Here is a 27,143-nt window from a genome sequence, read left to right as displayed (position 1 = left end):
TATGCAAAATTAGATTGCTATACAGTGTTTGTTACAGAGCATCATGAAATGCTGTACAGTTACTATAAAATTGAGCATAGGCCGAAGTAGAGAACAAGCTGAAGAGACATTCTTGCCATAAAGTTAACTTTTAAACAACACATTTCAGAAGCAGCAATTTCATAATCTGAATTCTGAACAGCCCAAACTGTCTTATTACTTGCATTTTAAGAACAGGTAACTTTTTTCTATAGTTTCAGAAACCCAGGAGTCTTGCCCAAAGTTCTCCAGACAACGCTACTGTATTGATGTAAAGATCTGTACAGACACAGTGAATTTAGAAAAACTTCTTTAAGGAGTAAGATATTCTCCTGCAGAACATGACTGCTTTTACTTTACACTATTACTATCTATACAGTCACCCTATGAGTGAATGTTTGCACAAGCAGCTGAAATTTTTTTTTTTTTTTTTTGCCTCCACAGTATCCATAGAAACACAGTCCCTCCCACCTGCTTTGGAAATACAGCAGCAGAGAAGTGATGGCAAATTCTATTATTTTAACAACAGTAAAATTCTGCAAACAGTTTAAGTGAAGCTACAGAATAGAATCTCCTCCTGCACTCTGTAATTATTAGGAACTATTATCACTATGTACCAATAAATGAACCTTTTGTGTAGATAAGGATCAGTGTCCCAGCTACAGTATCAAGTAGAGAAGCCTCTGCAAAACTCCTGCTTTGAGAGGGATTTCTCAGTAAGCATACTTTTATTTCTGTGAAAGAATCTTTCCTATTCTTCACTTAATGTTAGAGTGAACCTGTAAGCACATGCAGGATATAATCATCTCTGGACTACCTACTTTCAGAGCTCACAGACCTACGCATGGGTGGCAGTACCAAAGTCAGTGTCCAAGGTCTGCATCAATAGGCTGAAGACTTGAAAGTTTGGCAGACATCACGTATCCTAGCTTTAGTCAACAGAAAGCACAGGAATGACTTCTAGGTTTGAAAGAGCAAGAAGAGTAATTAAGTGAGCCTAAACCCCTTTCAGATCACACTGGAAGATATCTTTGTTGGTTGTTTTTTTTTTGAGGCTTAGCCTCAAAATCCTCATCATGCAATACTATTACTTAGTATGCTTTAATAAAATTTTTCAAATACCCTTAATTTAGGGATCTGTGAATTGGTGTAGCCATAGCAGTCAAAACCCTGATTTAGATAGAAGAGAGAAGAATATAGATAAACAAAGAATGTTCTTCACAGAACTGTAGTATATATGCCACGGTAGAAAAGTGGTAATATTTAGACAGGACAAAGTAATCCATTAAATGACCCCTTAAACTTACAGTTAAATAAGGAACTCGTCCAAACTGCTAACGTTTTGCAGATAAGAATGACACTTTACCATCTCTTTCCAATAAAATATCAAACTTGTACTTTATGATGAATGAAGAGACAGCCAATATCCAGTAAGTAAAAGCATTTCCCCCTACACAATTTCTTAACTATTTTCTGAAGAGGTTTCACAAGCACAGCCAAAGATACCTAACAGCTGTAATTTCTTTGGTTTTGATCCAGACACTTGATGCTAACAATACATCTCTAAACAATATATAATAAATTTCTTCTCCTTCAGCAGATAAAAAACACATACACAATGAACCTTCACAAGCTTAGGTTTAGCCAAACAAATGTAACAAAATTACCTCCTTTCCTTGAAAAATCTCCAAGATCCTAATCTGTTGCTAAACAGTCAAGTCTGCCCTAAGAGTGTGGAAGATTTTAATACTAGCTCAATTCCCATGAAATCCTGTTGGGTACTACTTTAGTAAACATTTTCAAATTTCTGCAATTTGAAGAAATGGATTTTTACTGTTATCTCAGAAGGTTTTCCCAGGTAGAAAACACATTCAAGAGGCCAGTGAAAGTATTAACTGAACTAAGTAGGTGGATAAATGTCGGGAATATATGATGAGATATGAATATATGATGAGATATGAAGGGACAGACCCAGTGAGACTTTCAAACCAAAACCTAACCTTCTCAAGGTATAGATATACTGACTTGTGTAACAAATACATATAAATATCTTAAGTATTCTCTTGTCACACCAGAAAGATCGGTAGGAACATCATGAAGTCATCTTGAAGGTTGACAAATCTAAAAGCAATAGGAAAGAACAGCCTACTAATGTGACTGAGTTTCCATGTGAAAGAATAATTCCAGTTCCTGCCATCCAAATCGCACAGGAAGGGTACTACTGATGAAATAATTGTCAGCCATAACAGCATCTGCTGTCATTTACGCATTCTACATTGTCAGCCCACAAAAACAAATTAAGTGGCTTTGCTGAAAGCTGGCATTCATACGTCCCTCTGTTCCTCACCCTGAAAGGTTACTGGTAAAACAGTTAACCTGGCGGTGAGCAGAAACAACAGCATTAGAACTTGCATATAGATTTGTTATTTTTTTAATATGCAGTAGAGTATCAATTTCCATTCGATAACATGTTCCTAGAATCTACAAACCGAACCTTACAGAAACTCTACTATACCTCTCCCAGAAACATACTATCTCTACTAGTCTAGGCTTAACCAGTTTATTGATAATATAACTTAAAAGCTATAATACCTTACAAGAAAGTTATTTTCCCATTTTTTAGGTTACGAAGATCAGTTTCCCATTAACAAAAAATAACTGTTCTCTCTTACTCTAGGACTGTCTAGTTTTCCAAGTCCTACAGAATGGGCTTGCATCACCCCACAAGATTACTCCACAGTGATTTATCACAAAGCTTTCTATTACGCTTTTCCCTTTCCTAAAGCATATTGTGTTATTTTATTACACAGCACTCAAATGCAACACTAACCTATACTGTTACATTTATCATTCTTTTTCTGTCCTCCTGTGCAGCCTACGTATACTTAATAGTTGCTCGATTTATTCCTTCTCTACCCCATCCCTCCCCCAGCCTTTTTTTCCCTCCTATTGATTATCTGGCTGGCAGTTGTTAGTTATATCTTATTAGCAGATGAAGTGATTTTTCACTGTGAATAACAACACCTCGGTGAACAACCCTAAGCCAGCTCTGTGCTACCCACACAGACAAAATGCTCAGGACAGATCTTGTTTGTAAGTTGAAAATATTTCACTAATGTCATCTCATTTTTGTATAGTAGGACACTACCAGGTCTGCAAACATACATTTTTTTATACATATGTGCACACAAGTTCTAAAAAGTTTTTAGCAAGACATCACTTGCAGGTGTTGGTTCTTTCACTAATACAATAAGAAAATAAGATCCAAACTAAAGGCAAGGTAAAATAACTTCACAGCAACATTGCTAAGTATAGGCTCAAAATAGAGTAAGACTCAAGAGAAAAGGAAATGTAAATTTTATCTCAAAACTGAGGTTATAATATGGTAGTTAATACAATATAGTAGTTTATACATCTGAGATTGAAGAAAGTTGCTATTTTCCTCCCCCTCAAAGTCTTTAGGTTTTGGTACTCAGAATGAACTTGTTACTCCTACAGAGTAACAGGAGCTTCTAGGAGAACATTTGTCCTAAACATCTTTTGTATTGCCAGTGGTACAATTTCATATGCACAGTTATACAGAAGACTACTGGTAGCTTTGGGACAAAAATACCTAACTTCTCAATGAAATAGCTTCATTTCAGTAACGAAGGCAAAGATAAGCTTAACAAATCCCATCACGGAAACATTTTAATAATCATATGCTTACTTCTCAAAGCTCATAACTCCAGTTAGATTCCATCTCCTATCATACATACAAAAATTCTTGGTACCAGCAGTTAAACAAAAATTTTATGGGTATCAATATAATCCACACCATAATATCTACATGACAGAAGTATTATCAGCAAACACTTCACAAGAAAGTAGTTATAGATATAAGACCTTCACCATAGATCTAATTCATGATGTCAGTGAGTCATATCAGCTTCTTGATGGTCAGGCTACATGATTATCTCACAGGATTTTGTTGAATAGTTTGCCTAGTAAGTTAAAATACTTCCTCAAGTACACTTCCTCAAGTACTTGTTGCCTTCTGAATTCACCTTTTCAGCTTTTCTGAACAGGAGTGGCAGTACTGCACTACTCTATGTAAAACAATGTTAGGAGTTACAAAACCAACACTGAAAGAGTAGTTTCACTCTACAGATATTTTTATTATTTTATTATTATCTATTTTATATTGCTTACACATTATTTTACTACATATTTATTATTTATAATCAGGAAAACCCCAGTCTTGAAGAAAAAAATCTTCATGTGATCAATTTACCTTTGTATTTCCACTTGCTGATGGTTTGAAATTACAGAAGAATCCTGGCTTCGATGGATGCTTGCTTTTTCTTCGTATGTTCGCAATTTCTCCTTCAGCATCATGATCTTAAACAAAAGAGGTACCTTTTAGCTGGATTTTTTCCCTTGATTTTTGAAACCATCCTTCTGTGCATTTGTCTCAACACATTTACAAATAGCACTAAGTGATATCCTTTTTGAAAAAAAAGAACATTCCTTAACTTAACACAGAATTATTAGGACAATATTTGCCCTGTAGGTGCAATCACATTAACTTTATTTTAAAATTCAAGCTTGTAGCAGTTATATAATCTATTGTTAAAATGTTGTCATAACGTACCTCTTTCTTCTGTTCATTGCAGATTTTAACATATTGGCTTATGTGGCTGTCCAAACTAACAACATTACTCTTCAACTGTTAAAGAAATGAAACAAATTATAACTCATGAAGGAGATTTTTTTTAATTTCCCTGCATAAAAACAGACTGTGTTTAAGTACTACATAATTACATTTGCACTATACTCTGAGGAAAGGGATGAATATATTTCTGGCTTGGCCACAAAAATGAACTTTTTAGCTTTTGATGTCATCTGCTGCATATAGTTTTCCTTACAACAGCAATAAATATTAAAAATAAAAAACTATGCAAAAGTGGAAATTACAGTAAAATTCCATAGTATGTAAAAGAAATTTTGGTATCACAGTACAAAGGATTATTAAAAAGTCACTTAAAAAAAAAAAATCACAACAGTCTAAATAGATACTACAGAGCAGAAGACAGGAAGCCACAACGGATTTCCACTTGTCAATAGAAGCTCATTCAGATTGTCAGCTCCAGTTGAATCCTACTTGTGACAGAGCTGGACTGGCTCGAGCACAACTGTTCAGATACTTCTTTCATGTGCTTTACTGAGCTCTGAATACAGAATGGTAAGACACTGAAACTGGCTGTGGATTTCACCAATTGAAGATTATTTCTAAATCTGAGGCTCAGAAGACAAAATCTTTTCAGCTCACTCTCAGTAACAAACACCAAGATGAAGAAAGAAGAGACAACAAAAGAATGTTGAGGAAAAACAGGTAAGTAAATTGAAAATAGTCCTCTGAAAGAAATAACCCTTCTCCTAAGAAGATATTACTACACTTTGACAGAAGATCAGTAAATGCCAATATACTCACGGAAGACTTGATATCCTTTGCTCGGTTTGCATATTTAAGAGTATTATAGGTATCATCATAAAACATAAAGGATGGACTAACAGCAGCTACCATTATTGTTCGGCAATTTCCTCCAAGGGAATCTTTCAACAAACGAGTGAGCTTGCTGTTTCGATAAGGAATGTGCTGTTTCTTGCTCTATAAAGAAAACATTGTTATGTATTAAGCAGCTGTACTTTACATATGCTTCAGTGTTTGCTTACCCTTTCAGGAATACCACCAAACATGACAAATAGACTTACAATATCTCTTTTACATAAATCAACTTCCTCAAAATCACATTTACAATCTGCTTTAAACCTCTCAGAATTGTTTAATACCCCTATAGCAGAATTGTTGCTCAGGTTACTTCCCAATGTCCGAAAATATAACAAAAATTCTTATGGTGTGAGCAACTAACATAAAAAAGTAGGCTATGCAAACCATTTCAGTTCAGAGTGATTGAGGTTGAAGTCCCTTTCGAGATCCCTCTACTCAAAGCATTCTCAGCTACAGCAAGCTGCCAAGAATTTTGTCCAGTTGAGTTTTGATTACCTGCAATGATATTGACTCAACCACCTCTCCAAGCAACTCAGCTGCCTGAGTTTGCTCAGTAAAGCTTGTTCCTTCATTACATTTACACTCTCCATCTCATAGTACAGAAGCAATTAGTACCCCAATCCCATACTGAATACGTCAACGTGAATTATCTTACTTATATAAAATGGTACAGGTTCTAAATTCTGCCTTTTACCCCAACAAGACGGCAGGGGAAGTCTGCAGCTTTGCCAGGCAGCGTAACAGGAAATAAAAGCTTTGATCATTTACCCTATTTGAAAGGAGAAATTGCTAGCTGACCAAGAGGTGCAAGCTGTGGATTTGAGTTTGGCAAAAATTCAGACTGTTTTGTCCCTCTCTCACACAACTGTTCATGCCATTTCCCTTGAGCTGCTGAGCCAGATCAAGAGAATAATTTACTGCCACAAACAAGGTGGGCGAAAGAGCACAAAAGACCAATCAAATCCATAATGCACACCTTGTCTCCCCCTTCAAAATAAACACTGGGATATAGAACCCAAAACAAAAAAGGCATTTCGTGATCTGGGAAACAAGACCCTGCAGCCAGCAAGGTAGAGAACATTTGTAGCCAAAGGCAGGAAAGCCTGATAGGGCAACCCCCTTAACTGATCAGTTGAGATTTAACAACTTACTACTGACTAGAAGGGCATACTACCCTGCTCTTCAAATCTCTGCTAACAGTCCTCACAAATAACTGAACCAGCAAACACTCAATAGGGTAAAAAACAAACAAAATTCATTAAACCCCTTTAAATTTAGAAGTAGCTCTGTGTAAGTAAAGTTGTATTTTTGGCAGCCATTCCTGAATAGGGAATAAAGCTTTCCTGTATATAAATATATATATATATATATATATATATATATCTCAATATCAAATTTTCAGTGCAGGATATTATTCTGGAGATGAGAAAGGAGGCAGTTTATTTTCTTGAAAATATCGTGTTGACTAGACAACAAATTCATTCCCTATCCATAGGAGTAATGAAGACACACTCTGATTCTTGTTTTTCTGCCTCGTATGACTATAATGGAAAGTAACTGAAGGGAAGTATTATATATAGTATCCTTACCTACGTAGTACCTTAAAAGTACCTTATAGTACCTTAACTACATCCATTGTTACAATTATCTTAAAACTGTTTTATTAAATACCTATACTTTTTTCTATTGGACATTTGTACCTAACAGGTAACATCTTGCATACAGAGCAAATATACCTTACAGACCCCACCCAACAAAATACTAGAATAGGGACAAAGCTTAAAAATAAAAAAAGCTTGTTGAAACAGGATAATACTTTGAAAAGATCAAAGGAAATACAACGATTCTGACTGGCCTATTTGAAAGTCAGTTTATAGCCAGAAGATAAGAGAAACAAAGATGAGAACGTAGCATTCACTAGAAAAGTAGATATGGAAATGCAAGGCCCTCCCAGGCAATGCAGGAAATAAGTACACAGCAACAATCTCTAGTAAGAGATTTAATGACAAGACAGGTTTGGACATATACAAGGTACGATGACAACACTAGAAAGGAAAGTATTCTTTAAAGACAGGTGGGAACATTAGCAGCAGTATGAAATACTTTAGGGAAGCAATCTTGACAAAAAAAAAAAATAGGAGGGGAGAAATGGATTGCAATAATCAAGTCAAATATACAGAAAGACAAAAAAAAAAAAAAGTAATTACAGAAGAAACAGGAAAGCAAGCATGTCCATGAAAGCTTTTCCTGATGCACAAAAAACAGCATCTTGTTGAAAAGCAGTTGATAAATAATTGTATCATTTCAATTCTGCTTTTCAACATTTATTTGAAGTTCTCATGCCATTGACAGTACAACACACATTCAATCAGATGATGTCTATGAGTTTAACCACAAACTGAGGTGGAAAGAAAGGAAATAAGTTTCTCCAAAAACACATTACAGAAAGTAGCTATTCTTTTTTCCTTCTACAAAAGGATACTTCTGATTTTTCACTTTAAAAGTTGAAGATTAGTAAGGTGGTCTCCATGTACAAAACATACTGCCCTTTTACCAAATCAATAAAAAGAATTCTCAAATGAATCTCCATTATGATGATGAACTGGTTAGAAAGTTATCCATTAATTTCTGTTACTGTGCAAAACGTGTGTTTCACAAAATGGAAAGAATTAGGAGGTAAGAAAAAAACAAACAAACAAACAAGAAACAGTTCAGATGCACGTCACCAAACCTAATAGACTCATACATGGTTGATAACGGGGGAAGTTCTTTGCTATGAGAGTGGTGAGGTGCTGGAACAGCTGCCCAGAGAGGCTGTGATGCCCCATCCATCCCTGGAGGTGTTTAAGGCCAGGTTGGATGGGGCTCCGGGCAGCCTGGGCTGCTATGAAATGTGGAGGTTGGTGGCCCTGCGTGTGGCAGGGGGTTGGAGATTCATGATCCTTGAGGTCCCTTCCAACCCTGGCCATTCTGCGATTCTGTGATGATGGGCAGAATCCCTAACTGTTGTAACAGTTTAAAACCTTAGGATTTCTGCTCTGATTTTAAGCAACACAGTATAGGACATTTTCATTCAACACTCTTCTTGTGAAGGAAAATCCTAAACCTTTAGTTTATCTAAGTAAACCTTAAGGCAATCCATGGGATAATGATTCCAATCATCGATATAATCAGATATGAAATTAGGATACTTAAAACACATTGTTTCTCTTTCATATGGAAGTTACTGTCAGCAACAAAGCTCACGTGGCTAAAATTAAGCTACATCAGATGATTCAGTAACTAAAAAGTTAACAAAACAACTCCCTCCCTATCCCACCCCTCAGCAGAGTCTACAGAGGCTCTATTTCTTAAGAGAATAAAGGCCCTATTACATACATTTTCTGATATACTCCATGGTGACAGGCAATGAGGAAGTTACAAACAAACAATAAGAGTCAAAAAGATGCAACACTTAATGCTTATCATGTACAAAAACATTTCCACAAGACTAGAAGTCGAAGACGGTTTGGGAAAGCACCACGTACCTTAGGATCTGCCAAGGCATTAAAGATATTTCCAAGAGCTAGCAGGGAGCGGTTAATGTTTGCTCCTTCTCTAAAACGAGCTCCCTTAGCATTTGTAGCACTGGCACGTTCAGATCCTGCGAGGTCAATGAGGGACATTTTGGCGATGCAAACATTTTGACTAATGCTAGCTATCTTGTCTTGCTGTCTTAAGTAAATCTACAAGGCAAAAAAAAAAAAAAAAAAAGTTAGTTGACCACTATGCAGCGTCTTATTACTCTAACATCACCAGAAATTCTCATTGGAATCCTTTTGCATTCTAAGTTAAGCCTTTCCATACTCATCAACAGGCAATCTGTCCTAGTGGAACATCATTTCTGACTCCTCAAGTTCACCTGCTTCAGGTAGGAAAAAAAAAAAAAATTTGAGTATGGTTGTATACTGTATCTGGCTGAGAAGTAGTAAACTTTCTTCGTACAAGCTCTTATGTTGCTGTCTTTCAGATTTAGGACAGTTGAACACTAATGTTTTCATATTGTTGAGTAGTACTGACAAAGCATGAAAGCCTTCTCCATTGCTCAGTCAGCCCTTGCTCCAACTCCAGCCAGCTTGAGTGGGCAAGAAGCTAGGAGGGGACACGACTCAGAGAGCAGACCTCACCCAAATAGTGATATATTCCATGGAACATCTTACCCAGTGACAGAACTGGTTGCATTTTTCCAGAGCAGTAACTTTTTCTGTCCCCCTTCGACTGCCTTTATTTTGAACCACATGGTTTCCCAACCTACCCCTCTTTGCCCTTCATATTTTCTGTCACATTGCACTGTGGGGGAGTAAACAAGTCTATACCAAATATAAATATTTCTGCATCAAACAATACAATCAAGACCCATTGTACCATTTTAGTGAGATCAACATAGAACAAGAGAGAAAAGCCATTTCTCTGTATTTTTTATTGTCAAGGAGCTATTCCAGGCTGGTAACACTCTAACAATATACAGTTAACAACCATTAGTCAACTAGAGAAAGGTGGAGTGACAGCCAAATCATGTTCTATGACTCAAGCTTTTATAAAAATCCAAAAGATACAGGAAATGCCCCAAAGCACAATCCTCCCTGTTTCTTCATTCATCAACAGAACCCTTTCAGTGTTGTGTAAATAAAGGAAATAGCTGCAAATTGACATAAGCAATTACTTACAGTACGGGCTGACTAGTTTGTACTGATTTCTTAGAGATGCCAGAACTGCTAATAAGGACCACAGGTAGACAAAGTACCTAAAATCCCCCCTTTAAATTTAAGAAGTGTACGGCTCTGAATTTACTTAGCTTAAAGCAATACTCATTAGTTTAAACTTGAAACTTTCAGTTATGTTGTATCAATGTAGCTCCTGACAGCATTATCCCATTTAAGTGTCACGTGCAGAATGTAGTATTAAGATTAAACAACTTATTTTTATTATTTCCCACACACACATTTGTATAAATGACATATTCCCCCTCACAACCTCAAGCATCAAGTCACTTCTGTGGAAAAAGGCCATTCATTGTTAAATGAACAACTAATCCAATGCTGCAATGCCTTATGTCTTCCTATGAAAACCGACAATAGTAGATATTTACTTAAATCACACCGTTGAGATACACAATTATCTAACAAAACAAAGAATGACTTCCAGCAGTAAGGTAAAAGCTTTCCTAGTTAGCAATTGAGTGTCTTTATTGATAGCTAGTAAAATTTCAGGATTATCTCACTATAGAGAAGAAGCGTATTAGGAACACTACCAAGCATGCGCGCGCACACACACACAGTCTTGCTACCTACAGTAACCTGTTGACACCACCCTTGAATAGAATCAAACTGTTCTTGTGAAAGAATTGTGCCTCTGATTACACTGCTGAACATGCTTGTAGAGCCATGACATGGCAATGTCAAGTCTCCATATTGAGATGCTTCACTTTGTGAGGAAGTCAGACTATCCAGACATTTAACCAGGAATATTAAGTTCTGTCAAGCATTCCACCTAGCTGACTGCAGTGGCTTATGGGGACTAAGACACAACCAGAGCATTTTATGCTATCATGGCTGCTCTGCCCGCCACCACCAGCACCAGGACACCAGGAAAAAACAAACAGAGGATGAACCCACATAGATTAGTTAAAAAATAAATCTGTCCCTTTTCTCGAGTTCAGAGAAATACTATACTAGTTTTAGAAGTCATAAGAAAGCTATTAGCAATAACCATCTTGCAAATGGATTTGGAGAAAAACCATACACGTGAGCTGCATAAGCTTACACTACCTCTTATTTCTTTCAAGTCAAATGCTTTCTTTAGAAGTATTTTGTAAACTATCTTTTCAGTGTTACTTGCGCTCTTCGATGCACCATACCATTTTAGAGTATATTCATATACATTCAAAATGAAAGATACTTGTAGGTACCCGAATGGTACCTACCTTGCTTTTTATGCATACATCCACAGAAATGGAATTTTTTGTTCCTACAACATGTAGATTCAATAGGATCTTTCAATTCATCATGTTTTTACTTTATTGCCAATAATTAACAACCCATTCACCTTCAAGCACTTCTGTTCCAACCTGTTCTCTAAGGAGAGTTACTCTGCAACAACGCATTTAAAGAAAGATCAAGTCTCCACACAGGATGTTTCTTCTGGTCATACATTCCAACAAAATTACAGTACAGTACAAACATACTCATTCTGTCAATACAGTTTATTTCATTGGGTACTTAAGCAATTTTTGCTAATGAGTAAATATACCTACACTGAGATCAATTTGCCAGAGTAAACAAAGAATGCAGGCTGGAGAAGATGAACACTCCAGCATCTCTAGTCACTTAATTGCTTGCCTTCCTGTTAAAAATACCACTAGACTGCAACAGCTACCTAATTTACTTAATTGCTTGCCATTTTTAGAAATGAACTGAGATGAATGCAAAGCCTGTCTGATGAAACAAATCTGAACTCTTTGCTGTCAAATAAAAGTGAGGATAAGACACTCCAGCCCCAAGTAAACAAGGAAATCAGCTGTTTGTGCTCTGACCTCAGTCTGTGGCAGTGCGCTTTGTGCCTTATTAAAGCTGCACACATGGGTGACCATGCAGCAATCAAGCCACCCAATTCAGTACGAATTCATTGCTTTGAACTGATGACCATAGGCACATAATCTGAGGAAATGAGAAAGGACAATTTGAAACAGAAGCCTAAGCTAGAGGAAAACCAACACTTTTAGTGAGGGAATTTTACTGTTAGGTACTTCAGAAATACGTAAATACGTCAACCATTTATTGTTATTTATTGTCAATAATAATGACTGAAATTTAGATCTGGAGTACTTATTTTACAGCTATTGGTATTTGCATCATCTAAATGATAATGTCAACTTCTGCCTATCATTATTAAGCATGGCCTCAGTTTGCAGGTACAGTTAACAACTGTCTAACAGTTAAATAATAATAGAGCTGTAATGCCAGGACAAGAGCTCAAGTTGCTTTGTAATATTTTTCAACCCAGAAGAGCAACATGTACATAATAGAAGATAATGTGATTTGCCATAGGCAGCAGCCAATGTATCAAGAAGCTTTAGCTAACAGGACCCATTTTTAAATAATTTTTTTTGGTACCAGTTTGTATTGCAGTTGGAAGGACACTGTAATAGTGTGCAAGCAGCAGTAATCTTTGGAGAACTCTTAAATACTAGCACATTTGTACAGTGTCTGTAAAAACCTTACCTACAGAAACTAGAAACATGCATTTCATTTTCATGGTTCAAGCATGTATCTGCTTAAATCCTAGTTTGTGTTAAAACAGGCCACACGCTCAAATACAAAGAAAACCTGAATCAATGCAAAACCAAATAACAGAAAAGTAGCATTCGAAACGTTCACTTCATAGAAAGAATAATGACATTCTGTAAAATATTTTTCATACAAGAATGCTGAGCAACATTAGAGAAGCATAAAAGCAGAAAGCACTCAAAGGCCTTCCAAAGTGTAAATCTACAATATCGAAGCATATCCTTAATTCAAAACCACGGTTTTAGAGAAAAGATATTTCTAAAGACTGCAGTTGGGATTAGAAAGCTTTTCCTCGTGTTTGCTTCCAACTCTATTCAGTATGAACAGTGAACTGGAAGACTTTTAGCTCTGAGCACTAAAATTAAGGTCTGAGACATATAGACGTACATTTAAAAGCTTCCATTGTATTCAAATTTAGGCAACAAGTAAAACTTATAGAAATACTGGTGTACATCTGCTGTATCATCTTACCTGGAAGACTGCATGGGAACGAGAAGAGGAGGCATTCACATCTGTGGGATGTTGTGTTCTGTTTTTATTCCCATAATCCAACATTTGAAGGATTTCCTCTGCTGATTTTGGCTTTAAAAAATAGAGCACAGGGTAAGTACTTTTTTTCACCCCTCTTTCTCATTAGCTGTATAAGACTTGAAAGATTTTACAGCGATTCTTATCTATATATCTATATAATCTATATAATCTATCTATCTATATATATATAGATATTAAAATGGTAAAAAAAAAAAAAAAAAAAAAAAAAAAAAAAAAAAAACCAACAATCACCTTAAAGGAAAACCAAGGTACCTGAAAATAGAGTTAATAGTAATTGCTGTTTTGGAATTGAGGCCCTTCAAACACTTTCAGCTGAAAACGTTAAAGCATGAAAAGTACTTAAGAGCTTCAGAAACTGAAAACACTTCTGAAAGCCAAAACCAAAACAAAACCTAACAAAAACCCTTAAATCTGCAAGTGCTATCCATAGTTAGAAATCCTAAGAACGCCTTAATCTTTGTTGTATTAATGCTTCAAACATGAATATAGTACTGTTTTCAGGCAAAACTCAAGCATAGGAAGAGCAGGCCTTTAAAGGATGAGCCAAACCAACCCAATTCCTGCCTTCATTGTTTGTTGCACATCGAAGTTGGAAGCTACATAGCATTTAACAGGCTCCAAAATTTTGCAGGAAGAAAAAAGTTAGGTCCATGACATTAATTATCAGATTGGGAAATGAGGTTGCATTAACAACTTTGAAGTTGCTGTGCTTGTCTGGAAACAGCACTTTTTTTTAGTGTCTTCATTAAAAAAAAAAAAAAAAAAAAAAAAAAAAAAATCAAACAAACAGAAAAACTCAAGTTCTAGGCACAAGATTTGCAGAAGTGTTGAACACTCATGCATAACATTGAAAACAGTGACGTCCTTTAAGAAATACTAAGATTATTTCTCAAAACAACAAGCTTTCCACAACCTGAAGGTAAGCATCGAACCAGCAGTGTCTGCTGGGTAACAAAGACAAATGTTTATCAATTTCTATTTAACAACACCAGTAGCTTTTTCAGAACGTGCATTAATTATTTAGTAGGCTTGCAGGTTATTACGTTACTCCTGATGATTGCAAAAAACAAAACAAACAAAACAAAACCCACAAGAATTACTAAGTCACAAGCAACTTCACTGTGCAATCACAAGCAAATTTGACCTCAAATAATGTGGAGCCTCCTGAGTTTGAGCACCTATTTACATACCTGATGTAATGTTAGCCCTTGAACCACCACCCCTTTCTGAGCATCTTCCCGAACAGCCAGCGGTCCTGAGTTGACCAGAAGATCACGGATCTGTTCATTGTACACCTTTGAGAAGGAATTTAAAATCTCTTTAGAAAAGTTACCCTGTCGTACTTGACAGGATTGGATTTGAATGGCAACATCATTCTTCATTACTATTTTAAGACAAAGTGACATTCTGTGATTTACTATTCCACTTGACTTAACGGGGGCTAGAATGTAACAGTCATTATACTACTGCTGCTTTGCAGCAATGCAAAGATAGGTACTAGCAAGAACAGACAAGCAATGCCAAAAAGATAAAGAGAAGAGAAGCCGGCAGCAAAGACCAAAATAATTTTTTGTAGTGAGCTAAACAGTACCATAGCAGTCCTCACAGAAGCATTTCTTTAACTTGAGACACAGTAAAACCAAACTGAATATTACTGGAATTAACCATCTTTTAGTTGTGCAATTTCAGTATTAACAGGAAATTACTGCTGACATCCCTGACAAAGTATCTTCCTGTACCCATTAACAGATAGAAGGAACTTAACTAAGGAGCAAGGAACTTAACTAATTTGGAGGACAGGTATTACTAGAATGAGAAATGAATGTGTTAGAAGAGATTGGCCTTTTTTGGAAGATACAAGACAGTAACAGATATCTATTAGTAACATCAAATTTGAGCACTATTCAGTTACAGTCCCATCAAGGATACATTTCTAAAGCCCCAGAATAGTTCATAATGAGTATGATGACAGAGGAAATAAAAAGTTTAACTTGACTTATAAAATTATGCCTTCTTAAAAGCAGCATACTAAATCCAGGAGCTAACTTACCTCTAAATAAGACACAGCAACATTGCATATTTTTTCTTCTTTTATTTGATCCATGCAATTATAAAGTGCCATCATGGTTAAATACATCACTCCAGGATCTTCAGGGGAGCCTAACATTGTATGAGTCTTTCCAGCTCCTGTTGCACCATATGCTAGCACTACATTAAGAGGAAAAAAAAACCAGAAAACATACACTTGGTATCAGTAGGCCAAACAAGAACAAACTTCAAATGGACATTCACATCCCCCATCATATGATACCACTGTTTTCACAAACTATTTAACTTTCTCACCTATTATTCTCTTTCTACAACAGAAATCAGAAAGCTATCTCAAGAGTCACATATTTTCAAGTTTTTAATTCCAAGTTAATTCACAAGCAGTTGAAGTAAAAGATATTTCTTTACTCTCCTAACCCTGGACTATCAACTCATTGCAGATACATAAGGCATTACCTCAGTGGTATATTTGACAGTTAAAAACAAACTTTTGAAAGCTTAAGTTGACAAAATAGATTAATACACTCAATGAAACTACCTCTGGCTGAATAACTCTTCCTTGAATACTCTTCATAAGCACATGTATTTCAGATCAAATTCTGAAGCTTGTTACAACCCTATCACAAAGTCTTCTTCAACACATAACGTAGCTAGTCTACCTTCCACATACAACAAGATGGTCATAACTATAAATTACAAGTAGTTATTCAAACATAGATCCCTAAGGCCTCTGCAGCATTCAGATACAAGTGTAGATCCTCCAAAGAATTTAGTGAATGAAAAGAGGCACATAGCAAAGATACCTGTGCAATTATATCCATTTAAGAAGCCATCAAGTACACCTTTGGTTGTATGCTCAAAAACTTCCAACTGGGTTGAATTTTCAGCAAAAACAGCATCAAAAACAAATTTAAGGTCTTTCTTTGTTCTTTTATTAATATCCCTGTGGGTCAGTTTCTTTCCATGAAAAAAGCTAAATTCTTCTTCCTTTGGATCAAACACCAATATATGCTGGTCAACAACATGAACAACTTTAGCAAAGTTGCCATCTTTTTCCTTTTGAGTTTCTGGACGGACGCGGACAACCACTTTCACGTGGCTACAGACATCATCTTCTTTAGCAGCAGACATGCTCTCTCTTCTCTGCTTCCAGGGCTCCTTCAGACCAAGCAGCTGAATCTTCCCTGCAATCAACAATAGAAGCAAAAGGCCTTAAACTTGAAACATAATTTCCTCATTAGAATCATCACAGAACGGCCCGGGTTGGAAGGGACCTCAAGGATCATGAATCTCCCACCCCCTGCCACACGCAGGGCCACCAACCTCCACATTTCATAGCAGACCAGGCTGCCCAGGACCCCATCCAGCACAGTCCTGAATACTGCCAGGAATGGATGGGGCATCCATAGCCTCTCTAGGCAGCTGTTCCAATACCTCACCATTCTCATAGTAATGAATTTCCCCCTGACACCCAACCTAAATCTTCCCTCCCTCAACTTCAAACCATTTCCCCTTGTCCTGAAGTTATCAGCCCCTTCAAAGAGTTGAGTCCCCTCCTGTTTGTAGGCTTCCTTTAAATACTGAAAGGCTGCAATGAGGTCACCCCACAGCCATCAGTTTGCAGTTTAAGTCAAACTACACACCTGTGCTAGCCCTGCCCTACACTCAGTCAGCTGTAGGAACCATCACAAAGCTCTGAGAAGCACTGTTAACTGGCCTGAAAACACGACTTAACAGTACACAGCTAAGCAGGCCTGCCTTGGGAAAGCCAAAGTCTGATTCCTCCGACTACAGCTACCGTTCCACCTGCAGTTCTCCTTTACTTCAGAGTACTCACACAGCAGCAGGCAGCTCTCTCGTCCTGCAGGAGGGTTCAGGGGCCTTTTGATTATAGGCCCCACAACGCTCAGATACTAACGAAGGACCGCCCTTCCAGGCCTCGCTCTTCACCTCAGAAAGAAAAAAGATATCCCAGGGCCGACAACATACACAGATCGCGGACAAAACCGCACGGTAAGCCCCCGAGCCCCGCCCGCCATGCCGCTGGGGCGGCCACTCACCTCAGCGCCGCAGCCGAGCCAACCACCGCCCAGCCCGGCCGCCGAATTCAAACGCCAGCGGCCGCCCCCCCTTCGCCTCCTCATTGGCCGCCGCCGCCGTGACGTCGTCAAAGCGACGGCGCGAGCGGGTAAGCGCGTGGCGAGGGTGGTTTCTGTAGCTCTGCGTGCTGTGCGGGGCTGGTGGGCGGGAGCTGCGTGAGGGGAGAGCCGCGGACCTCTAGGCCTGCTCGATATAAGATCCTTCTTCGGTTTTCTCTAGGCTCAACAGCCCCAGCTCTTTCCACGTAAGAGCGATGCCGCAGGCCCTTAATCGTTTTTGTAGCCTTCTGCTGTATCCTGCGACTGAAAGCACACAAAAAGTTTCCTCAGTTCATAGATGAGTGATTGTGAGCCGTGCTCTGGGTAAGGAAGATGCTTCCCGGGGTCGTAGAGCAAGGCAGTGTGAGTTAGATTATCACTGATCTTCTCCCCACCCCTGTGTTAGCTTCTATAGAGGTGTTGGGGTTTGTTGCGGAATCGCAGAATTGTAGGAGTTGGCAGGGGACCTCCAGGAATCATCAAGTCCAACCCCCCAAAGGACTTGCAAAAGGACTTGAGGTCCTCTGTTGAAGGTTAGAAGATGATACATGCTTACAAATGCGATGCAATAAAAGTAGGATAGCCTTTATTCAAAGGGCCTTTGGCTAAAGTATGCATTCTTTTTGTGTGGCAAGAGAGAGTGTGAAATATGACACAGCAACAGGTGTGAGCTCATAAAAATGCAAATAACATCTTACTTATGTTAACCTTCAGCTTTCTTCAGCTTTTTTTTTTTTTTAATCTGCTTTGAATTATTCTGTTGTAATTTTAACGCACATGTAGGTTGTAACACTAATCATAACCGTGTTAAAAACCCAGTGGCACAATTTGTCTTTTCCCATTTCAACTAGAAATACAGGAAACTTGGCAACCCAAGTGCTGCCGTTCAGAGCAAGTGCCTCATTGTGCGTGGCAGGACGTAGGAGAACAAAATGAAAGCTGAGCTACTGTTCTGGTTGTGCTCAACCAGAGCAATTTAATAGGGGCTTCTCTCAAGATGTTTGAACATTGATAGAGTCCTAGTGATGTAAAGGAAATGAAGGTATTGCTTGTGAAAATAAAGCTCTATTTACTTAGATGTGATTGATTGTTAGATGGCCTTCAAATTGCTGAAAAGAAGCTAAATTATCAGAGCGTTTTTGCTGAGATGGCATTTCTGTAAAGCCTCCTATCTTGTGAAATGTACTTACAGCATTTGCGCTTTGTGTGTGTGTATGTTTTGTTTTTTTTTTAACACTTAATGTTTTAAATAGTTATCAAAGTAATTCCCAACATCTGTTTTTTCTAGGATGATCAACTCCAAAATGCTATATCAGAGTCTGTGCCAAGTTAACAAGTGTCTGCTTCTGTGCAACTTAAAGCTGAATCCAGACAAGTTAGCTGTTTTGGCCAGAAGGATCTACTCTTCAGTAAAACAGCTTTCTGAATATGATTTAACGGAGCAAACTACACAGGAAAGTGAAACTAAAGAGTTGCTTCACAGTACAGAAAACAAAACCTTTGGAAGATTGCACATACCAGTGATGGTGGAGGAGGTCATTAATTTTTTATCCCCTCAGTCAGGCCAGGTGAGTTAAGTAATTGGTTGACACCTATGATTTACTATCTATCCAGCAGAAAAGTTTGTGCAGTGTGGTGATAACTCTCCTTTAGAGAAATAAGGGCTGTTCTTTGAGACTATTCCACCTTTTAAAACTTCTAAATTATTTTGCCATCCAAATTAAGGTTTTATATTTAAGATAGTAGAAATCTCCTATCTATGTGTCTGACCTTAACAAATCCTGAGTAATCTGTTGGTTAAAACTGTAGCATTGAAGCAATCTCTTGCTTTTGTGCTTGTTTTTCTAGACTGCTCTTGTGCATTTGTAGGGTGTTAAGTAGTGTTAATTACTAACAGTAGCAGGGAGTTATGTGTGGTTATGTCATCAATTTGTGAAGAGCTCTCTTTGTTTTGTGTAAGAGCTAGTAGGGTAAAAAATCATTGTAGAATCAACTGTGTTAGAAAAAAATCTTCATGATCATCAAATCCAGCTGTTAGCCTGACCTACTGAGTCCAATCACTGAACTGTGCCCCTTAGTGTCATGTCCGTGTGTGCCAAATACACTGGCTGGGGATTCTACCATGTGTCTGGGCAGCCTGTTCCAGTGCTTGACCGACATCTAAAGAAATTGTTTTTTATATTCAGTCAAAACCTCCTCGTTGTCATTGTCACTGTTTCAGTGGTTTTGAGGTCCGGTGTTTCCTTAGGATGTGCTTATACTGCATGGAGTGGTGTGGAGGTGCTGTAGTTACAAATGGCAACATGTAGAAACGGTTTTGTATCAATGGCGGACAAGTATTGCAAAGCTGCCTGGTTTGGCCAAGGTACTGTGAAAAGATTCCTTCTGGTAATCTGGATTTGCTCACATCTGTCTATGCTGTAGCATTGGTATGTCTGCACTACATGTGTTATATGCAGTTTAGGTATACTGTTTCACGCTCTCTTTACAAAACTTAAGTGGTAAAATTGTTTGCATCTGGGAGATCTTACATATGATATTAAGTTGAAGGAATTTCATATGCAGTGGTTAAGTGGTTTTCACCTGTCAGATGCTTTTGTCTGCAAACTGAGTGCTTTTTATGTTAGCTTCATACAGGCTTACTATATTTGTCGATCAATGATAAGTTTTAACTAAAACAATGAAATTGTATATGAAGTACTATGTTCAAGATGTGCAGCTACTTATATATACTTGAAATGCTGTCAACTGACAGTGCAAAGGGATGTGGCAAGTTTGAGATGGATTTGGAGGATCAAAGTGATGTAGTCTAGTTTTATTGCGTTGCCTTGTAAGAACTTCCTTAGTTTGGAAGTCACCGTATATTTTAAATTTCTTGAAAGCCAGTGAGAATCAGAGTAGCCGTAATTATTGTAGCACACTTTTTTTGTTGAAAATACCCAAATGATGAATTACATGCCGAACTTAAAGTTCAGGTTTCATTTGCATTTCAGAACTATCATGACATTTGCGCACAGGAGGTGAATATATAAATTGTGAGACTGTATGTAAAGGGTTTTTTTCAGTTGTGTAAGTTTCTACTTAATTAAGAATTCGGGCTGATGTGGGGGACTGTTTATTAAACTTTGGTCATTGATACATATATGGGAACTGCTGAATCACGGCCTGAACCTCTGATTGATCACCTGATGGAGCAATGAGTCAGCCACAGGAGCACAGGGGAAGGCAATTCAGCTGTGCTGCTGGAAGGGGTGGAGCCTGGCTGCACCTCTCCTAAACCCCATTTAAGAGCTGGCTACAAGTGGGGAAGGATCTCTTTCTGGAGATCCCTCCTTTTGGAGTTGTCTAGCAAGCCCCGGATAAGGGTAAGTTTTCTATCATTTTTTGGTGTAGTAATCTGTTTAGCCGAACTCTCTGGTATGTTTCTTAGCTATAACGCCTGTATATTCTTTGATTATGCAACATGTAAAACCTTTTTGGCCAGAACTTGCGAAAGGATCTATTCTTGATTCTAAACTGTGGGAAGTAACTTTGGTCTCTGAAGGCTTTTTAAGGATTCAAATACTTATGATTGTAAAGCAGCGTGTTAGTGGAGGGGGATTTTTCTTCAGATCCATGTGTCTTGTAGAGATTCCTGTACTAGTGGTGAACCATTAATGTCAGACATAAGAGTGAGCATCATCTTGAGCAGAAGCATTTACAGGGTGTATAAACTATAGTAAATCATGCATTTACAGCACTTTATGAAGACTGAAGTTTTGAAAGTAAGCGTGTTGAAAGATGTGGTGTGTTAACCAAGTTTTGTTAGAGAAAGCATCATTGGTGAAATTTTAAACTACAATTGAGACTGCTCTTCTTTGCGTGTTACAGTTGGTGTTGAAATGGCTGTTTGTTTCTTTTGAAATTGTTTTTGAGAACAGGAAGCATAAATTCTTGTTTTTTCTACCTTCTCTCCTGTGTACGCAAAGGTTTCCTTTACTCGTTTTTAATGCAGTTATGTTCCCCGTTATTAAATAAAATAACGAGGGGGGGGCCTTTATCTCTTCTGGTGTCCCAAGACAATGAATTGCCAGTATATAGAAAATCCAGTTAGAAAGATAACTTTCTAGTGAATGAGGTTGCTAAGAACATAAATGTTACTTCCAGAGTGAGTCACAGCTGAGAGCAAGGTGTTAGTGCCCTCCCACTGAATATTTGATTGACATCTCTGGAATCTGTCAGGGTTATAAGCAATAACAGTTCTGCTCATCTTCGAGTCTCCTCTTATTATTTCTAGAACCTATTTCTACAAAGTCCCATTGGTAGTCCTTTCTTGAAAACACATTGTACAAATTAGCTTTTACTGATCTCCTTTTTTTCCTCAATGAAAAGTCTGTTGCAATAAATCCACATGCAAGTAATTTCCCCCTTTAAGTCTACTGCATTGACTCTCCAACAGCTCCCTGTCTTTCTTGTACTGGGGGCTCCAGGCCTGGACACAGTACTCCAGATGGCGCCTCACAAGAGCAGAGTAGAGGGGAACAATCACCTCCTGTCCCTGCTGGCCACCCCTCTTCTGATAGAGCCCAGGATACCATTTGCTTTCCAAGCTGTGAGAGCACCCTACTGGCTCATGTTATGTTTTTCATCCATCAGGACCCCCAGGTCCTTCTCTCTTTCCTTCTTTCTTTCTTCTCTTGAGTTTCAAAAACAGTGAAAGAACCAAGCCATACCTTTTCAAAACGAATGTCTTCAGGCATCCCCAAGTATATTTTTCCTTATTTTCACTCTACTTTTTCTTTTTTTTCCCCCTTTGCATCAGTCACTTGTCTTTTTGCTGGTCTCTTTTGTGTTATATAGTGATAAAAAAGAAAATATAACTTCACTGGCATTAAGATCTATGAAACTTTGAAATTTAATTGTTTTCATGAGGATTTTCTAACACGGGTTCTTACAAGGTGCAGGCCTCTAGGAAACTATTTTAATAGTGCTCCAGCACAAACAGAAGGTATTGATGTATACTATTTGCATTAAATATGGTTGCCTAGCGTGGACAGGATTGTAGATAAAGTAATTTCTAGGAGTAGTATTTGATTTATAGCCATTCTGGAAGTTTTTCCTTTTAAATGTCTATAAATAAGTGATCAAGATGGTGGTGAAGATGAATGAATGAGACTATTTATTCCCTTCTTCTTGTAAGAATTGCATTTTCATTCATGTCAAATGAAAGATTCATTTTCAGCAGAAAGAGTATGAGTATGGCCTTCCAAAGTAACAGAAGGAAACATAAGTTACTGCTGACAATCTCACATTGATCTTTTGTGACTTGCTTGAGTCATTGGTTTGAAGACAGTCTTTTACCTCCTGAAGGTCTGTTGCCACTGTTGGGTGTTGTTGATTCAGAGCATAAATGTTCCCTTCTTATTGGGTGGAGCTGGTTAGTCAAGGTGATAATCACATGAAGCTGAGATGAACTGCTGGTGTTCCAAAGCATAGTCTGTTGTTGTGAAGATATTGTCTTAGTTTCCTTATATCTTTGTCCATATGTCAGTATTCCTTTACTTTTTCTGCCTTATAGTGAATGTAAGCTTTTAAGGATAAAAATAGCCTTCCTCTCTATGGTGCCCTGCAGCATGGACTTCTGTTTTGTGAGAAGGGTTTCCAAGTATCATAGCATATAAATAGTTATGTGGCTATGTTGGTGGCCAGTGTGCTTGCCATAGTGCTTCCAAAGCTATCTGCAAATGATTGGACTGGTACAATACATTTACGGTAAAGGCTCTCAAAATTGAAGTGTTTTACATTGTCTTCAAGATAAATAGGAATTTGAAAAAGCACCTGAAAAGATGTATTTTGAGTTCTCAGGTTGTGTGAGGCATTTTGTAGGGTGCAGCCAAAATACCAACCTCGGCACAGAATATTAATTACATAACAAGACAAATATTGAAACTGTAGAATCATAGAATATCCCGAGGTGGGAGGAACTCACAAGGATGATCAAGTCCAACCTCTGACTCCACAAGGGACCACTCCAATGCAAATGGTTGTTCAGCTGCAGCAGCTTGGGGCTATGCCCACTGCCCTTTAGTGCAGAACCTTTCCATGACCCTCCCCTGATACAACTCTGTTCCCTAGGGTCCTGTAGCTGCTACCAGAGAGCAGAGCTCAGCACTGCTTTCTGCTCCCTGTGAGGAGCTGCAGCTGCCTTGAGGGCTCCTCACAGCCTACTTTGCTCTGGGAGCAACAAACTTGGAGCTCTCAGACATTCCTCCAGTGTCTTGCCCTCAAGACCCTTCACAGTCCTTATAGCCCTCTGGAACTGGAGCGTTAACTCTTGAACTCTCAGGCCATGGCCTCTCCTACCCAACTCAGCCCTGTTTTGGCTGTCATGGAACACTTGTTGGGTCTCATCACCGTCTCCTTACGATATCACAAGTCACATCCCTGCCAACCACTATAAATACAGAGGTGCTGACAACAGAACACCAGTTGCTGACTGACTTTTGTCTGGGAAGCACATGCTTGAGACCAGGAGCTTTTTACCTAGATCCTTCCCCCCCATTCTAGGAATTTTTGTGGAGGAGGATGGATTCTTCTCCACCGAAGAAGCTCCAGCTTCTAGAGAGCAGCAGCAAGCTCAAGCCAATGCATGTAGACCCACTGGAGGGCAATGTTGAGCCCATGGAGGTGTACCTACCTCCACAGGGTGAACAGATGAAAGTAGATCTATCGCTATCAGGCCTGGGCAAGCACATCATGCTTGCCCAGAAACATCTCTATATCCATTGGTGGTGCAGCAGGAGCTCTCTATTTCTATCTTGGTGTTGAAGAGTCGCCGAAGAGCTTCTGCTCTCTAGAGTCCTTTTTTTTCCTCTGTCCCCCGTCCTCATCCTTCCTTGAGACCTCTCACCTCTTCTTTCCCAAGCTCTGAGGAAAAGAGAAGGACTGAGACTGGTGTCCTCTAAGCTTCTGCACAGAGAAAACAGGAGTCCAGTGGATGGCCCCCAGCTCTCTGTGGCCTCCATGCAAGTCCCAAGGATGAGGGCAGGACTGAGACTGGTGTTGTTATGCTTCTGTACCACGACAATGGGAGGCATCCAGTGGATGGCCCTGAGCTCCCTGCAGCCTCTAGGTGAGCCCTCAAGAAGAGGCTGGGACTGGGATGGGGTCCTCTGAGTTGCTGTGTAAAGACAACATGTGGAGTCTAGCCCTGAGTCCCTGCAGCCTGTAGGCAGTCTTGAAGAAGAAAGCAGGACTGGATCTGGTGTCCTCAAAACTGCTGTGCTGGGACAAGAGGAGTCCAGTAGATGGCCCTGAGATCCTTGATGCAAGTGCTAAAGAGGAAGGCGCGACTGGGACCGGCATCCTCTGAGTTGCTGTGTTGGCACAATAGGAATAGTCCAGCAGGCAGCCCCAAGCTCTCAGTGGACTCTAGGAAAGCCCTGAGGAAGAGAGCAGGACTGGTAATAGCATCTTCTAAGCTGCTGTGTCAGGTCCAGGAGGAATCAATTAGGCAGCCCCAAGCTCCCTGTGGCCTTCAGGCAGCATCAGAGAAGGTACAGAGGCAGCTTTCTGTTGGAGAAGCAGCAGACTTTGATTTGGACAGGAAGAAGGACTCAAGTTCAGCATAATTCCAGTTGCTCCATAAGGACTTCTATTTCAAAACTGGACAATGTTTAAAAGAACAATACAAAATAACAACGATAAGAAAAACTTTGTTTCTTTTTTTCTGAAACAGAGCCAGTAAGTTTACTGTTTTTGGTACTTCAGAGTCTGCCTTGAGTTTCCTGGGTTTGTTTCCCCAGAAGGAGCAACTCTGCCCCTTAGGAAGGGGCTTGGGCACATGGCAGCCTGGCAGGCTGTGGGCATGGCCTTTGCTCAGCACTGGGCACAGAGGGGTGAGGAGGGATGGAGGGCTGTGGAATTTTACTGAAGGGGGCTGTGTAAAATATTTGATTACAATCGCACTTGAAAAAGTAGAAAAAAAAAAATAAAAAAAAAATTGAAAATGCAAAAATACTTGAAAAAGTAAAAATCCTTTAAAATGTTGTTTTCGTCTAAAAACCATTTTGAAGACAGTGTATGAGAAAGAAATATGTTTTGTGAAATTGTTTCATATAATATGCACACAAGGTTCTCATACCTATTTTTATTGAGTAACAATATCTGTTTTTACAGAGGTTCCATCATGAAATGAGAGAGGGGAAAATGGAGACAGGAAAGAAAACACGACAGAAGATGATATTTGAACAGCTTGTTAATTGAGGGGGTGGACAAAATCCAGTCATGCTCTTAATTTGAAGTATCTTGCTTTGCTTCTGTCTTCTGTAGAGTAAATTTATTAACTTATTAATAGGATTTATTTGAGAGCACTGCGCATCTGTTCTGTTTTGAAGCTGCTACTCGCTATATGCTTAGACCCTTGGTAGCAAGAAATAAGTAATCATATTGGATATCCAAAATGGCAACGTATGAACAGGGCACGGTCAAGAATCCCTTAGGAGTTTAGTTTTTATGGAACTTCAACATTTTTGTGCTGTAGAGAGATAGTAATTCTAAAACTTGAAGGAGCTGGGGTGGGAAGAGTGGGCTGATGGCTACATCTGCACAGGGAAGAATATTTTGGTTATAATTCTTGGGCGTCTGCCCAGCCACCTCTTCTTCCCACCTGCAGCATTGCTCTCAGAAGGCAAATCTAAACACTGTCATCAGCAACAACAAGACAGCTCTCAGCAACTTTGTTCTGCATCTTTCTCTATTGCAGTAGGGGAAGAGAAGCTTGCATCTGCTATCTCCAAAGAGACCAGCAAGGGAGCTTGGTCTGCCTACTGAGAACAACTCTGCAGATGCACCAGATTTCATTTTATTGTAATACCAAGTCAGCTTGCTGTTATCACTCTATGGCATAACAAATGATAGTGTTTCAGGAGACTATTTAAGAGTCTGTGTTATAATAAAGCAAGCTTCAATGCTTTTGGGTGACTCAGCTTGTAATGACGCTGTATACGCTCTCCTATTCTGTTGTGACAGCATTAGTCTTTGCACCTCTTGGGGAAAACTAATAAAATTCACCAGAAAGTAATCTAAGCCCTTTAAATTTTAACTTGAGTAAGCCTGTGATCCCATAAAGGGTGATAATTAATATATGTAGCTACTCATCTCCTTCCCATCTAGTACTGTGTGCCTTATTTAGTCAGCCTTTTGGTTAAACTTTCTTATTAAATATTTGAATGCTGGTTTGCAAACAGGAGTACAGAGTTTTTACCGCAAAATATTACTAGGGGTTTAATATCATAATGGTGTTGTGGGAAATATCTGCAGGTTTTTCTTGCTGTCGTGCGTTTCTCTTTAAGGTAATCCAGTTCTGAGCAGCTTCGTGCTAGGCTTGTTCTGTATAAAGGAATAATTCAGATATAAACTACCAAATCTGCTGTCTGAAATTAATGGGTATCTGCAATCATCAAAATGTACAGTCTTTTTTTATTATTTTCTTCTTCCCAGAGTTTGAGCACACATCATTCTGTTGGTGTT

General features: G+C 38.7%; 1 protein-coding gene and 1 long non-coding RNA gene across 4 annotated transcripts in view; one reads left to right on the top strand and one right to left on the bottom strand.

Annotated features, from left to right (window-relative positions):
* The window catches only part of LOC125686413 (kinesin-like protein KIF18A), a 39,123-nt gene extending 21,248 nt beyond the window's left edge, over positions 1-17,875 (bottom strand). Inside the window, exons 1-9 of one of the 2 annotated variants that reach the window (XM_048930373.1) lie at positions 17,556-17,875; positions 16,299-16,679; positions 15,497-15,654; positions 14,637-14,741; positions 13,366-13,476; positions 9,097-9,294; positions 5,492-5,668; positions 4,652-4,726; positions 4,292-4,398 (exon numbers count right to left, since the gene is read on the bottom strand). In XM_048930373.1, coding sequence (XP_048786330.1) covers positions 4,292-4,398; positions 4,652-4,726; positions 5,492-5,668; positions 9,097-9,294; positions 13,366-13,476; positions 14,637-14,741; positions 15,497-15,654; positions 16,299-16,626 — 1,259 coding nt within the window. In that variant the 5' untranslated portion in view covers positions 16,627-16,679; positions 17,556-17,875. The other variant, XM_048930372.1, reaches the window with a different exon arrangement.
* Positions 17,876-20,623: 2,748 nt separating this feature from the next.
* On the top strand, positions 20,624-26,587 carry LOC125686455 (uncharacterized). 2 transcript variants are annotated; one of them, XR_007373798.1, is made up of 2 exons: positions 20,624-20,998; positions 24,180-26,587. It is a non-coding gene; the product is annotated as an uncharacterized LOC125686455 (long non-coding RNA). The 2 variants fall into 2 exon arrangements; XR_007373799.1 differs by having other exon boundaries at positions 23,748-26,587.
* Positions 26,588-27,143: the final 556 nt, after the last annotated feature.

This window comes from Lagopus muta, chromosome W (genome assembly GCF_023343835.1).
Source record: "Lagopus muta isolate bLagMut1 chromosome W, bLagMut1 primary, whole genome shotgun sequence".
NCBI lineage: Eukaryota > Metazoa > Chordata > Aves > Galliformes > Phasianidae > Lagopus > Lagopus muta.
Note: the sequence above shows the minus strand (reverse complement) of the source record. Positions and strands in the feature narration are given on the sequence as shown.